Raw genomic sequence first — 13,858 nt, 5'->3', positions numbered from 1 at the left:
ACTGTTTAAGAAGGGTGGTAAGGACAAGCCAGGGAACTATAGACCAGTGACCCTGACCTCGGTGGTGGGCAAGTTGTTGGAGGGAATCCTAAGGAATAGGATGTAGATGTATTTAGAAAGGCAAGGACTGATCAGGGATAGTCAACATGGTTTTGTGCATGGGAAATCGTGTCTCACAAACTTGATTGAGTTTTTTGAAGAAGTAACAAAGGTTTGACGAGGGCAGAGCAGTAGATGTGATCTATATGGATTTCAGTAAGGTGTTCGATAAGGTTCCCCATGGAAGATTGGTTAGCAAAGTTAGATCTCATGGAATACAGGGAAAACTAGCCATTTGGATACAGAACTGGCTCAAAAGCTAGAAGACAGAGTGGTGGTGGAGGGTATTTTTCAGACTGGAGGCCTGTGACCAGTGGAGTGCCACAAGGATCGGTGCTGGGTCCTTTACTTTTTGTCATTTATATAAATGATTGGGAGGTGAGCATAAAAGAGGTACAGTTAGTAAGTTTGCAGATGACACCAAAATTGGAGGTGTAGTGGACAGTGAAGAAGGTGACCTCAGGTGACCAGATGGGCCAATGGGCTGAGAAGTGGGGTGCAGGTTCATAGCTCCTTGAAAGTAGAGTCGCAGGTAGATAGTATAGTGAAGAAGATGTTTGGTTTGGTATGCTTTCCTTTTTTGGTCAGAGCATTGAGTACAGAAGTTGGGAGGTCATGTTGCTGCTGTACAGGACTTTGGTTAGGCCACTTTTGGAATATTGCGTGCTGTTCTGGTCTCCCTCCTTTCAGAAGGATGTTGTGAAATTTGAAAGGGTTTAGGAAAGATTTACTCGGATGTTGCCAGGGTTGGAGGATTTGAGGTATAGGGAGAGGCTGAACAGGCTGGGACTGTTTTCCCGAGAGCTTCGAAGGCTGAGGGGTGACCTTGTAGAGGTTTATGAAATCATGTGGGGCATGGATAGGATAAATAGACAAAGTCTTTTCCCTGGGGTGGGGGATTTCTGAACTAGAGGGCATAGGCTCAGGATGAGAGGGGAAAGATATGAGACCTAAGGGGCAACTTTTTCATGCATAAGGTGGAGTGTGTGTTTGGAATGAGCTGTCAGAGGAAGTGATGGAGACTAGTACAATTGCAATATTTAAAAGGCATCTGGATGGGTATATGAATAGGAAAGGTTTAGAGGGATATGGGCCAGGTGCTGGCAACTTTACTCAGCGGGATGTGAGTTCATGGAATGACCTGCCAGTAGTAGTGGTGGACTCTCCCTCTTTATGGTCTTTTAAGCGGGCATTGGATAAGCATATGGAGGTTATTGGGCTAGTGTAGGTTAGGTAGGCTTCGGTCGGCGCAACATCGAGGGCCGAAGGGCCTGTACTGCGCTGTATTTTTCTATGTTCTATGTTCTAAATGGGACTAGATTGGGTTGGGATATCTGGTCAACATGGACACGTTGGACTGAAGGATCTCTTTCCGTGCTGTACATCTCTATGATTCTGACACTAAGAGGAATGATGCAAGCATTGCCCCTATATGAGCCTTCTAACCATTCAATAACTTCATGGTTGAGGGAGCGGTGGTGTTATCATAGTAATGTCACTGTAACATTATGGGAACAGAAGTTCAAATCCCACAACAGTAGTGGGTGAAATTTGAATTCAAATTCAAATTGAATTAAGAGCGAGCCAAATGGCATCCATGAAACCATTGTTTTTTTTTAAAATCCATCTGGTTCACTAAAGTTGTTTTTAAATAAGGAAATCTTCCATCTGGCTGACTCCGGATGCTCTACAATCTCTTAACTGCCCTGTGAATTTGTCGAACAACTCACTCAGCCCTGTACAGGCTTTGCATGGAAGTTAATTGCAAAACACCGGTAATTTACTTGTGGGGTTTAATAGATGGAAGAATACCATTGATTTGGTGATGAAAGAAAAACTTTCAGTATAAGACTGAGACTTGTAAATCACTTAGGGAATCTGGATTCCTGTAAACTTGCAATGCAGTGGTAATGTACCCATCCCAGTCCAGGAAGCCCAGGTTCAAGTCCCACTGTTCCAGAGGTATGTAATAACTCTGAACAGGTTGATTAGAAAAATAGGTTAAATAAAACAAAACAACTAAAATGTTCATTTACGTGTAACAGCGTTTTTGGATATGAGAGAAAGACAACAGTAAAAAAAATAGTCGTATCGGTACTATAATAGTACCCCACAACTCCACGTTCCGAAGGTGCTTTACAAATCTCTCTCTTGAATAGACTCTTCAACTGAACAGCCGCTGTGGTCAAGATTTCTGAAAATATTTTGTTTTATTCTTTCATGGAATGTGGGTGCTTCAGGCACGATCAGTATTTTTTTGTGAATCCCTAACTGTCCTCTGCTTGCTTGGCCGTTGCAGAGGACATTTTAATCGTGTTGCTGTGGGTTTGGGGTCATAAGACAACAGATTTCCTTCCCGAAAGAACATGGTTGAACCAAATGGATTTTTTGCAACAATCAACAGTGCTTCCCCTTAACTAAAATTAACTTTCAATTCCAGATTTTATTCATTAAATGTAAATGCTGTGGTGGAGGTGAACTTGTGACTGTAAAGCATTAATTCTGGTCTCAGGATTACTAATCCAGTGACATTTCCTGCTATGCCATTTCCTGCACTAGAACTCTTATTGATCTGTCTGCAGCCTTTGACACACGTGGCCATGTTATCCAACTGAAATGGCTCTCTCCTCAATTGTCCATTTCAGTGAGACTGCCCATGCTCAGTTCTACTCTTACCCAGCCTATCATTTGGCAGATATTTGTTTTTCTTTCCACCCACGCCACTCCTTCTAGAGTCTCCCAAGAAACTTAGCATGACAATCCCTGTTCACATCCAGATTCATCTTTGCAAAGAAACTCGAAACTCTGCTATTGGCTCTTGGTCCTTTTACAAGTGGGGACAATTTTTCTCTATCTAATATGTTGAGGCTCCACCATGATTGTTACACAACTAGTCATTCTCTTGCCTTATCCCCTGCAAGGAGAACAGTCCCAACTTCAACAATTGGTCTCAAACTGTCATGTTTGACCCCTGGGGCCAATCTTGTAAACATCATCATTTGCACTCCCTCCAGTGCACTCAATCTTTCCTATGGTGTGGCATCCAGAACTCTGCACAGTGCTTCAGCTGAGGTCTAACCAGCATCCTATTCAGCATGACCTCGCTGCTTTTGTACACTCTGACCCTTTTTAATGAAGCTTGGAATACTAAAGAAAAACCAAAAGAATGGCAGATGCTGTAAATCAGAAACAAAAACTGAAATTGCTGGAAAAGCTCAGCAGGTCTGGCAGCATCTGTGGAGAGAAAGCAGAGTTAACCTTTGGAGTCGAGTGACCCTTCTTCAGAACTCAGGCTTGGAATACTGCCTTCTTATTTAAATTTCTGTCTGCCTGTTCTGGCAACCTTTAATGAACTAATGGCAATGTGATGGAGGCAATTTAAATTGAGACATTCAAAAGGGTATTGATTGATTATTTAAATCGGGGGAAAAGCACAGGTTTACAGGGAAATGGCAAAAGATTAAAATGCTCAGAGCTGCTGTTAACCACAAGGCTCAAATGGCCTCCTTTTACACCATAACAAGTCTAGGATCTGCTATTTCTTAATCACTGCAGACAATGGTGGTGGGGGGAGGGGAACGGAGGAGATCAGCTTCACATTTACACTGACGACACCCAGCTCAGCACCTCTCCTGACTCCCCTTCCTTGCTTGTGCAATGTCCAATCTTGCCTCAACTGCAATTTCCTCCCTCAGCTGTACTTCTGAAAAGCTAGATTATTCTTGATGCTGATTGTTTCCCCTTTCTGGTCACTACCACCTCTGGTTGCTCACATTTTCTGTGCAGGCTAAGTGGGTTAGCCTTAGGAAATGCATGATCGCAGGGATAGTATGGGGGTGGGTTGCGGTGGCTCTGGGTGGGGTGCTCTTTGGAGAGATGGTGTAGACTCCGATGGGTTGAATGGCCTGTTTCCACATTGTAGGGATTCTATGATTCTGTCATCAGTTTTGATTCCCCTTATAAAAAGAAATACATTTTGGCATTGGAAGCAGTTCAGGGAAGGTTCACCAGGTTGATTTTATGGATGCATTTTCTTATGAGGAGAAGTTGACTAGATTTGACTGGAAGGGCTTTTGCCCGAAATGTTGAATTTCCTGTTCCTTGGATGCTGCTTGACCTGCTGCGCTTTAACAAGCAACACATTTTCAGCTTAGATCTGACTGGTACTCAGTGGAGTTTTGAAGGAATAAGAGATCGCATTGAAACACACAAGATTCTTAAGAAATTTGACAAGGTAGAATGGAAAGGTTGTTTCTTCTTATGGGACAGTCTAGGACCAGAGGACACAAGCTCCGATTTAGAGGTTAGATTAGATTAGACTTACAGTGTGGAAACAGGCCCTTCGGCCCAACAAGTCCACACCGACCCGCCGAAGCGCAACCCACCCATACCCCTACATTTACCCCTTACCTAACACTACGGGCAATTTAGCTAGGCCAATTCACCTGGCCCGCACATCTTTGTGACTGTGGGAGGAAACCGGAGCACCCGGAGGAAACCCACGCAGACACGGGGAGAACGTGCAAACTCCACACAGTCAGTCGCCTGAGTCGGGAATTGAACCCGGGTCTACAGGCGCTGTGAGGCAGCAGTGCTAACCACTGTGCCACCGTGCCGCTACCCAGTTTAAGACATAGATGAACAATTTCTTCTGTGAGGGAGGTGAATCTGTAGAAATCTTTACTATAGTGGGCTGTCAAGGGTGGATCATTTAAGTATCTTCAAGGCTGAAGTAGACAGATTGATTTTAATCAGTAAGAGAACCCAGAGTAATGAGGAAAAGGCAGAAATGTGGAATTGAGGGGTTTTTTTAGATCAGCTGTGACCTGATTTGGATGGCAAAGTAGATTTGATGGGCTGAATGGTCTACTTCTGCCCATAAGTCTTATGGTCTTATCACCCTCTCCCTTGCTGTCCCTAGTAACATTTCTCCAAGACTCTCCAGTACTTAATCTTGGTGCTGTCCTGCATTCCCTCGCCTCCACCCTTCCACTCCCCACTACTGCTTAGCCTCACCACTGGAACTATGCCTTCAACCATTTTACATGCTCTCCAATTATTTTCACAATACCTTTTTAGTTCGCTATCCAAGTGACTTTCAAAATGTGGCTCTGTGGAGGCCCTTAAGATGTTTTTCCATGTGTTACATACTGTAAAATCATGGTGCATTTAACTCTTTTGTATATCTGTATTTAACTTTAGTGAAAATGTGGTTCTGTTCTCTTCCCCTAGGATGGTGCACACCCTGAAAGGACCAGCAGAACAAAGCAGGAGAGTGCCTGGCTGTTCAGACTGTGGTACAGCTTTGATCACAAGTATCCTTTTCACTGGCAATGAAACAGTTCCTTTGTCAGAGTTTCATGGCCCTTGCTGGGTTTCAGCTGAGGAATCTGTGCGTCATGGTTTAGGAAAATATTGACCTACTTCTACTCCAGAATGTGAGAGTTTAGAAGGTAGCTTTGTGTAATGGTTCATTATTATCTGTTGTGTAGAATGGCTTGAAAATTTGAGACTGCTGACCTAATTACGGAGTGTCCTTATGTCCTAAGCCTGCTCGCATGCAGCAAAGGCCGAGGTATCCTGAATGCAGGAGGAGAAAAATATTTGCTTTTGCGTCTGGTAAGGGTTGGGGGTGTGGGGGGGTGGTGGTGAGGCGAGTCAGTAATCTGTAGGTTGTCTCTGTTATGATTCCTCCCACAATCCTTTTTTCTCTCACTCTCACTGTCATATGCTTCCCCCTACCTCCCCAGCCCGCCTGCTGCCTCCTTGCATTCCCTCTTGGCATCCCGTGCTCCTATTGTCTCAACCTTGGTGGTTGTCTTTGTCTTTGTTACTTTCTCTTCTGTCTGCCTTGTCCTCCTGTCCCCAACTTGCTTCTGTTGTCATGTGCTTGCTTACTCCCACTCTTTGATTTCCACGCTTGTGTGCAGTCTCTCGCTCACATTCACCTGTCCATACATGTGCCCTCCTTCCTTCACTTAAATGTATGCTTGTTTCTAGCACTCTCTTAAATTGCCTTTCATTACATCACCTTGTTCTCAAGCTGACCTTTCTGCCCTCTGTCTGCTGCAGTGTTCCACTGAAGCTCAATGCGAATTCAAAGAACTATGCCATGTCATCTAATTATACTCTAAATAGCCTTTTGAACTCAATAATTTAAATCTTATTGTTAATTTTGGATGTTTCTTATTCTGCCATTCACACCTCTGCTGTTTCTTTTCTTGTCCCATTGCCACGCTGTTTGTTCTTTTTTGTCTCAGTATCTGTTCGGACTTTGAAAGTCTCCTGTCTTCTGCTCCATCCACGGATCTTCTCTCTTGTTCTCTTTCCTCACTGACCTCCTTTAAAACCTGTTCCACTTCTAACTTTTCCAAGTTCTGCTGGAAACAATTGAAACATTTAACTCTTGAAGTTCAGATTTCCAGCACCCATGTCTTTATTTTGTGTGTGGCCTTGACGTTGGATGGGCTTATTGTTAAAAGAATTCCCATCTGTCCAACCAAAAGTGACTGTAAATTCAACCCAAGGCCAGGCAGGCACCATGGGCTGGATTTTCACATTGGCACCTAGAATTCTAAGGCAGGGCTAGTCTGGCTATTGTGATCCCACCTCTGTTGCCAGGCCGCTGGGAAATGGGATCTCCACTTCGTGCAGGAGTGATGTCGCCATATTGTTTGGCAGACCCAAGGCAGGAGCCAAGAGAGAACACCAGCTACCATTTTAATTTTTCAAGAATTCTGATGATCCCTTGTAATTAGGTAGCAGTACATTATCGACAGTACACACTTGATGGGCAGAAAGACCTCTTTACTGTCTGACACTATGAATCTATGGAATGCCAGCAACAGGTTCCGAGTCTCAATTGCCAGGTGCTTAAACAAGTAAGTGTGAGCTTAGTGGGACCATTGACAGAGGGCAGTACCTACCCAAACTTTACCCATCATGGATTCACCACCCAACTCCTCCCCCCCCCCCCCCCCCCCCCCCCCCCCCCCGACCCTCACCTCGACAATATTAAATAACATTGCTAAAAGCAAAATGATGTGGATACTGGAAGTCAGAAATAAACACACATTGCTGGAGAAAGTTAGCAGATCTGGCAGCATCTCTGAGGAGAGAGACACAAAGAGAGAGAGAGTAAATTTTTCGAGATTGAAATGATTTCTTCAGAACTGACATTTCTCCAGCATTCTTTGGTCCCCAACATTAACCTGCCTCCAGAAGCACTCTTAAGTCTTATATAAACTCCTCAAACGTTTTTTTTTAAAAAGGTTGTCTTTCCTTCTGTCCTACTGCCATGGTCATCCCATCTACACTCAACAGTCACAAAGGACCCCTCATGTCCACTGTGCAAGTAAGAGTCCTGATCTAGTACCAAGTGGACCTCATGCACTGCAAATTGACATCAGGCACAGTTGCCGACAGGACTTCTGCCACTCAGCAGCCATTTCTTCAGCCATCTTCCCTCTGTATGGTCTCCTTTCAGAACTGCAAAATCCAGGGTTGTGTATTAGACCTGCAGAGAAATAAATGTAGCCACCCCATTTTACTAATTTCATCTCTAATCATCACAGAAGCATCAACTCCTGACTATCACAAGTACCAAGTTCCTTCGCAGATAAAGTAACCGTCATCAATCCAACTGTCTCTAAGTATAATTAAGGAAAGCTCAAGGACCAAATGCAGACAAGTGGGATTAGTTTAGTTTGGGAAACTTTGTTGGCATGGACGAGTTGGACCAAGAGTCTGTTTCTGTGCTGTATGACTCTGTGACTCGGAAGTTCTTCTAGGTCTCCTAGATTAGATTAGATTCCCTCCAGTGTGGAAACAGGCCCTTTGGCCCAAGGGGTCCACACCGACCCTCCGAAGAGTAACCCACCCAGACCCATTTCCCTCTGACTAATGCACCTAACACTACGGGCAATTTAGCGTGGCCAATTCACCTGCACATCTTTGGATTGTGGGAGGAAATTGGAGCACCCGGAGGAAACCCATTCAGACACAGGGAGAATGTGCAAACTCCACACAGACAGTCACTCAAGGCTGGAATCGACCCTGGGACGCTGGTGCCGTGAGGCAGCAGTGCTAACCACTGGGCCACCGTGCCGCCCAGGTTATCTCCTATTTTGGGTGGCACAGTGGCTGCATGGTTAGCACTATTGTCTCACAGTGCCAGGGAACCGGGTTTGATTCCACACTCGAGTGATTGTCTGTGTGGAGTTTGTACATTCTCTCTGTGTATGTGTGGATTTCCTCTGGGTGCTTTGGTTTCCTCCCACAGTCCAAGGATGTGTAGGTCAGGTGGATTGACCACAGTAAGTGGCCTATAGTATCCAAGATTACATTACATTACATTACAGTGTGGAAACAGGCCCTTCGGCCCAACAAGTCCACAGCGACCCGCCGAAGCGCAACCCACCCATACCCCTGTGTTTACCCCTTACCTAACACTATGGGCAATTTAGCATGGCCAATTCACCTGACCTGCACATCTTTGGACTGTGGGAGGAAACCGGAGCACCCGGAGGAAACCCACGCAGACACAGGGAGAACGTGTAAACTCCACACAGTCAGTCGCCTGAGGCGGGAATTGAACCCAGGTCTCAGGCGCTATGAGGCAGCAGTGCTAACCACTGTGCCACTGTACTGCTAGATTATTCAGGCTAGGTGGATTAGTCACAGTAAATGCAGGATTATGGGGATAGAGTAGGATACTGTGTGGACTTGTTGGGCCAAATGGCCTGCTTCCACGTCGAAGGGATTCTGTGATTATCACACGTTGTCCTTGCTGATTCACTTTGGATTGACAAGTATTAATGTGAACAAGGTATCCAGAAGTAAGACTTCTTACAATCACTAAGTGCCAACATGTTGATCATCTAGGTGTGTTGCTACACTTACTGCGCCTTTACATAATCTGTTAAGCAAAGTGACAAAAATACATCTGCAGTTTCAAAATATGCATCTTGTAAACCCACATCCTGCACACACAGTAGAAACTAAACAGTGCAGTCAGCAAATTTATCACAGAATCCCTACAGTGAGGAAACAGGCCAATTGGCCCAAAAAGTTCAAACCAATCCTCTGCGGAGTAACTCACTCAGACCCATTTCCCCTACCCTATTATTCTACATTTCTTCTGACTAATGTACCTAGCCTATACATCTCTGAACACTATGGGCAATTTAGTATGGCCAATTCACTTAGAGTCATAGAGATGTACAGCACAGAAACAGACCCTTCGGTCCAACTTGTCCATGCCAATCAGATATCCCAACCCATTCTAGTCCCACCTGCCAGCAACTGGCCCATATCACTCCAAACCCTTCCTATTCATATACCCATCCAACTGCCACTTAAATGTTGCAATTGTACCAGCCTCCACCACATCCTCTGGCAGCTCATTCCATACACGTACCACCCTCTACATGAAAAGGTTGCCCCTTGGGTCTCTTTTATATCTTTCCCCTCTCGCCCTTAACCTATGCCCTCTAGTTCTGTACTCCCCCACCCCTAGGAAAAGACTTTGTCTATTTATCCTATCCAAGCCCCTTGTGATTTTGTAGACCTCTATAAGGTCACCCCTCAGCCTCCGATGCTCCAGGGAAAACAACCCCAACCTATTAGCCTCACCCTATAGCTTAAATCCTCCAACCCTGGCAACTTTCTTGTAAATCTTTTCTGAACCCTTTCAAGTTTCACAATATCCTTCCAGTAGGAAGGAGACCAGAATTGCACATAGTATTCCAAAAGTGGCCTAACCACTATCCTGTACAGCCACATGACCTCCCAACACCTGTACTCAATACTCTGACAAATAAAGGAAAGCATACCAAATGCCACCTCCACTATCCTATCTACCTGCGACTCCACTTTCAAGGAGCTATGAACCTGCACCCCAAGGTTTCTTTGTTCAGCAACACTCCCTAGGACCTTACCATTAAGTGTATAAGTCCTGCTAAGATTTGCTTTCCCAAAATGCAGCACCTCGCATTTATCTGAATTAAGCTCCATCTGCCACTTCTCAGTCCATTGGCCCATCTGGTCAAGATCTTGTTGTAATCTGAGGTAACCTTCTTCGCTGTCGACTACACCTCCAATTTTGGTGTCACCTGCAAACTTCCTAACTATACCTCTTATGCTCACATCCAAATCATTTATGTAAATGACAAAACGTAGAAGGCCCAGCACCGATCCTTGTGACACTCCACTGGTCACAGGCCTCCTGTCTGAAAAACAACCCTCCACCACCACCCTCTGTCTTCTACCTTTGAGACAGTTCTGTATCCAAATGGCTAGTTTTCCCTGTATTCCATGAGATCTAACCTTGCTAACCAGTCTCCCACGGGAAACTTTGTTGAATGCTTTACTGAGGTCCATATACATCATGTCTCCTGCTCTGCCCTCGTCAATTCTCTTTGTTATTTCTTCAGAAGCCTCAATCAAGTTTGTACATAACCTGCACATCTTTGAGTTGAGAGGGGAAACTGGAGCACCTGGAGGAAACCCACGCAGACACTGGGAGAATGTGCAAACTCCACATTTCCAGTTGCTTGAGGCTGGCATCAAACCTGTGTCCCTGGTGCTATGAGGCAGCAGTGCTAACCACTGAGCCACCGTGCTCCCATTGGTACACAAAGCAGCCTGGGAATGAACAACCCTAACCATATTATTATTGCTCACCACTCTATAAACCCCCAAGCCCTTGAAAAGTATGAAGAAATCAAAAGCCTTAACCACACAAGGTGAAACCAAATCCTGACCATATGTAAATAAAGATAGGTCATCTCTCTCACTCCTTGTTTATAAGGCTACTCTTACCCTCTATCTCTTGTTGCTCATTCCCTTTCACTCGGCATACTTTTGCACAACTGCCTGAAATCTGTTGTGGATTTTGCAATAGAGCACACTAAAATGAAATGAAACAGACACAGTGCTCAAGAAACTCAACAAGTCTGCCAATGGAGAAAGAGACAGATTTAACGTTTTGAATCCAGTGTGACTTCTTCAGAACTCAACATTTATCTCTAAGTTCTGGAATTACGCTGCCAGATCTGCTGAGTTTCTCCAGCATCTGCAGTATTTTGCTGTTTTAGAAACTTAGCACCTGAAATGTAATTAAGTGCCCTGTGGACATCTAACTTTAAGCAATCGAACTAACGTCTGTGTCATAACTATACATCAAATCCTTAACAAATCAAGAGCACTGTATCTCAATGCTCATTTTCGATATTAAATGAGCAGAAACTTCCTCCAGCTAAATATTAGGAAGACAGGAAACTATTTGTTTCAGTTCTCCCTGAACAAATTGTGTTCCCTAATGAATGATTCCATTCCACTGCTGAGATTCAACCAGACTGGTTATGAGCATAGTGTTTGACGCTAAAATGAGCTTCTGACTGCATCATCAGTCTGTTTCTAACCACCACCCCTTCCCCTCTTCTCTATTAAACTGCCTGATCTCTCCTTGCTTCAGTTCCTCTACTGCTGAAATCAAGATTTCTTATCTTTGCTATCTAATCTTTGGTTATGGTAAGCCACTACTGATCCCTCAGCTGTATCCTCTGCAATCTCAAGATTATTCAAAATTTTGCTGCTCCAGTTTTAGCTCGTGCCAAGCCCCATTAACCCATCTCATGCTTGACCTTTGTTGGCTTTTGGTCAAGCAACACCTCGTGTGTTTTTTTAAAAATTCTCATCCCTGTTTTCAAAACTGGTTCCTGACCTCACCCTTCACCGATCTCTCTGATCTCCTTTGGCCCCTCAATATGTCCACCTCTGTAACTTTTGGGCAATTTGCAGTTGTCCATTCATTCAATATGTGTGGCCAAGCCTTCAGTTGCCTTGACTGGCACAAAGCTTTAGAATTCACTCCCTGCATCAATCTGCTTTTCTTTCTCTCTTTCTTCCTTGAGGAGGCACCCAGAAAGCTGCTGCATTGATCAGTTTTTTAAAAAAATAAACTGACCTTGTCTCCTTTGAGTCTGGATTAGATTTTGTTTCATTAATGTTCCTTTGAATTGCCTTAGGAATGTTTTAGTATGTTAAAGATGGCATATAAATGCAGAATGTTGTTATTGTTCCCTGCATATATCTTTTTGTGCTCAAAAAGGGCACCAAGGAACCATGGCAGTTCTTTTCTGCAGTAGATAAAGCATTTTTAATTGTCTGGAATTAATTTTTGCAAAAATAAATTGTGACTCAGTGGTGCCAGATTATGAGTAATTTCCTGTACTTCAAAATCTGTAAACATCTGTTTTTCTCACACGAGATGTGAGCTCTTGCTGATTTACTGGACTAAGTGGCAGATATTCTGATTGCTGCTTTAGCTCCAGCATTGAACTCTCTCGTTTTGATTGTGTGTGTGTGTGTGTGTGTGTGTGTGTGTGTGTGTGTGTGTGTGTGTGTGTGTGTGTGTGTGTGGCCAAATCTCCAGTTTCATGCAGAGATTTAAATTCCTTTTACCTTTCTTTGTAAAATCCATTTGCATTGTAAGCATTTTTCATTTGGAGAAAACAAGACCCATGTCAACTTTCCACATGTCTATCCATGCTGTTTATAATCACTAGGAGATGTGTCCTGGAGTGATTCATCCTCTTCAGATATATCTGGGGCTTGTTAAAAACTGAGTGATAAGGAGGTCAGTAATATGGGAACCTATGGAAACCATAACACTGCACTAAACCTTGTTTCTGATCACCGCCCTGTAGTCTATTTGTGCCACACCCCATCTGTGATCTTCCACAGCATTTTAAAATCAAACTTATGCAAAAATTAATATACAATCTCTTTTTTCATTTCTGCCTGTTGTCTTTTTAACAAATGATTTGTATTTGATCTCATGAGTTCTGGCTTCATAATGGATTTTCAAATTCTTTCCCTTAGACTTGGTGAATGTCCCCCTGGTGAATAAATTGAAGGAAAAAGTTTTGAAAAGTGCGTGTTCAAATTTCTATCTAATGTTGGCAGATAAATGGCCAAAGAAAATGTTCCCACCCATGACATACAATCTGTGTTCCCTGAAGCACTCCATGGATAACATTTGACTTTGCTAGCACCAGTTTTATTATTAGACCTCCTTATTTAACCAATATTTGCCCAGCTAATCCTTATGAAGAGTTGGTTCATCCACTGGTAGTTACCCTAATCGTGATCATCAGAATCAGGCTTGCAGTCCTGTAAATCACCAATCAATCATCAAGCATTACTTTTTTTAGTTTATTACGAGTGGATTTTAGTTGAGGTGGAATCGTCCAGTTGTACTCTTGTACTTTATAACAAGGCGCATCATGTTCTGGGCTTACATTACACTTCTGGGTTTTGCCTTATAGATGGTGATAAGCTCGGGAGTTAGACTGTGACTTCCCACCCATTGTGGTTGACAGGGTCCTGAACTGCACCTGACCTATCACCCTTGCCCCTTCCCATCACACTCGAGTGTGATTGGGTTCCCCTTGTCTTCACTTTTCATCCCCACCAGCCTCCACATTCAAAGGATCATTCTCTACCATTTTAGACAACTCCAGCTTAATGCCACCACCAAACATGTCTTCCCTTCATTCCTTGTCTGCATTTTGTAGGAATGGTTCCCTCCAGGACCGCCTATGCCACAACCAACACCACCACCACCACCACCTCTCCATGGCATCTTGCTATGTAACCACAGAAGGTGCAACACCTGCCCCTTCACCACCTCCCTGCTCACCATCCAAGGGCCTAAACAGTCTTTCCAGGTGAAGCAGCATTTCACATGTACCTC

The 13,858-nt window shown here is 44.0% G+C and overlaps 1 protein-coding gene across 2 annotated transcripts in view; it reads left to right on the top strand.

Annotated features, from left to right (window-relative positions):
- slc9a7 (solute carrier family 9 member 7) overlaps positions 1 to 13,858 on the top strand; it is a 153,760-nt gene that overhangs the window by 125,335 nt on the left and 14,567 nt on the right. For both annotated transcript variants that reach the window (XM_060826256.1, XM_060826255.1), the window contains one exon: positions 5,332 to 5,414. In XM_060826256.1, the coding sequence (XP_060682239.1) occupies positions 5,332 to 5,414 (83 nt within the window). The remainder of the gene's footprint in view (positions 1 to 5,331; positions 5,415 to 13,858) is intronic.

This window comes from Hemiscyllium ocellatum, chromosome 6, assembly GCF_020745735.1.
Source record: "Hemiscyllium ocellatum isolate sHemOce1 chromosome 6, sHemOce1.pat.X.cur, whole genome shotgun sequence".
In the NCBI taxonomy this organism is placed as follows: Eukaryota; Metazoa; Chordata; class Chondrichthyes; order Orectolobiformes; family Hemiscylliidae; genus Hemiscyllium; species Hemiscyllium ocellatum.
This window is presented reverse-complemented; position numbering and strand designations above follow the sequence as displayed.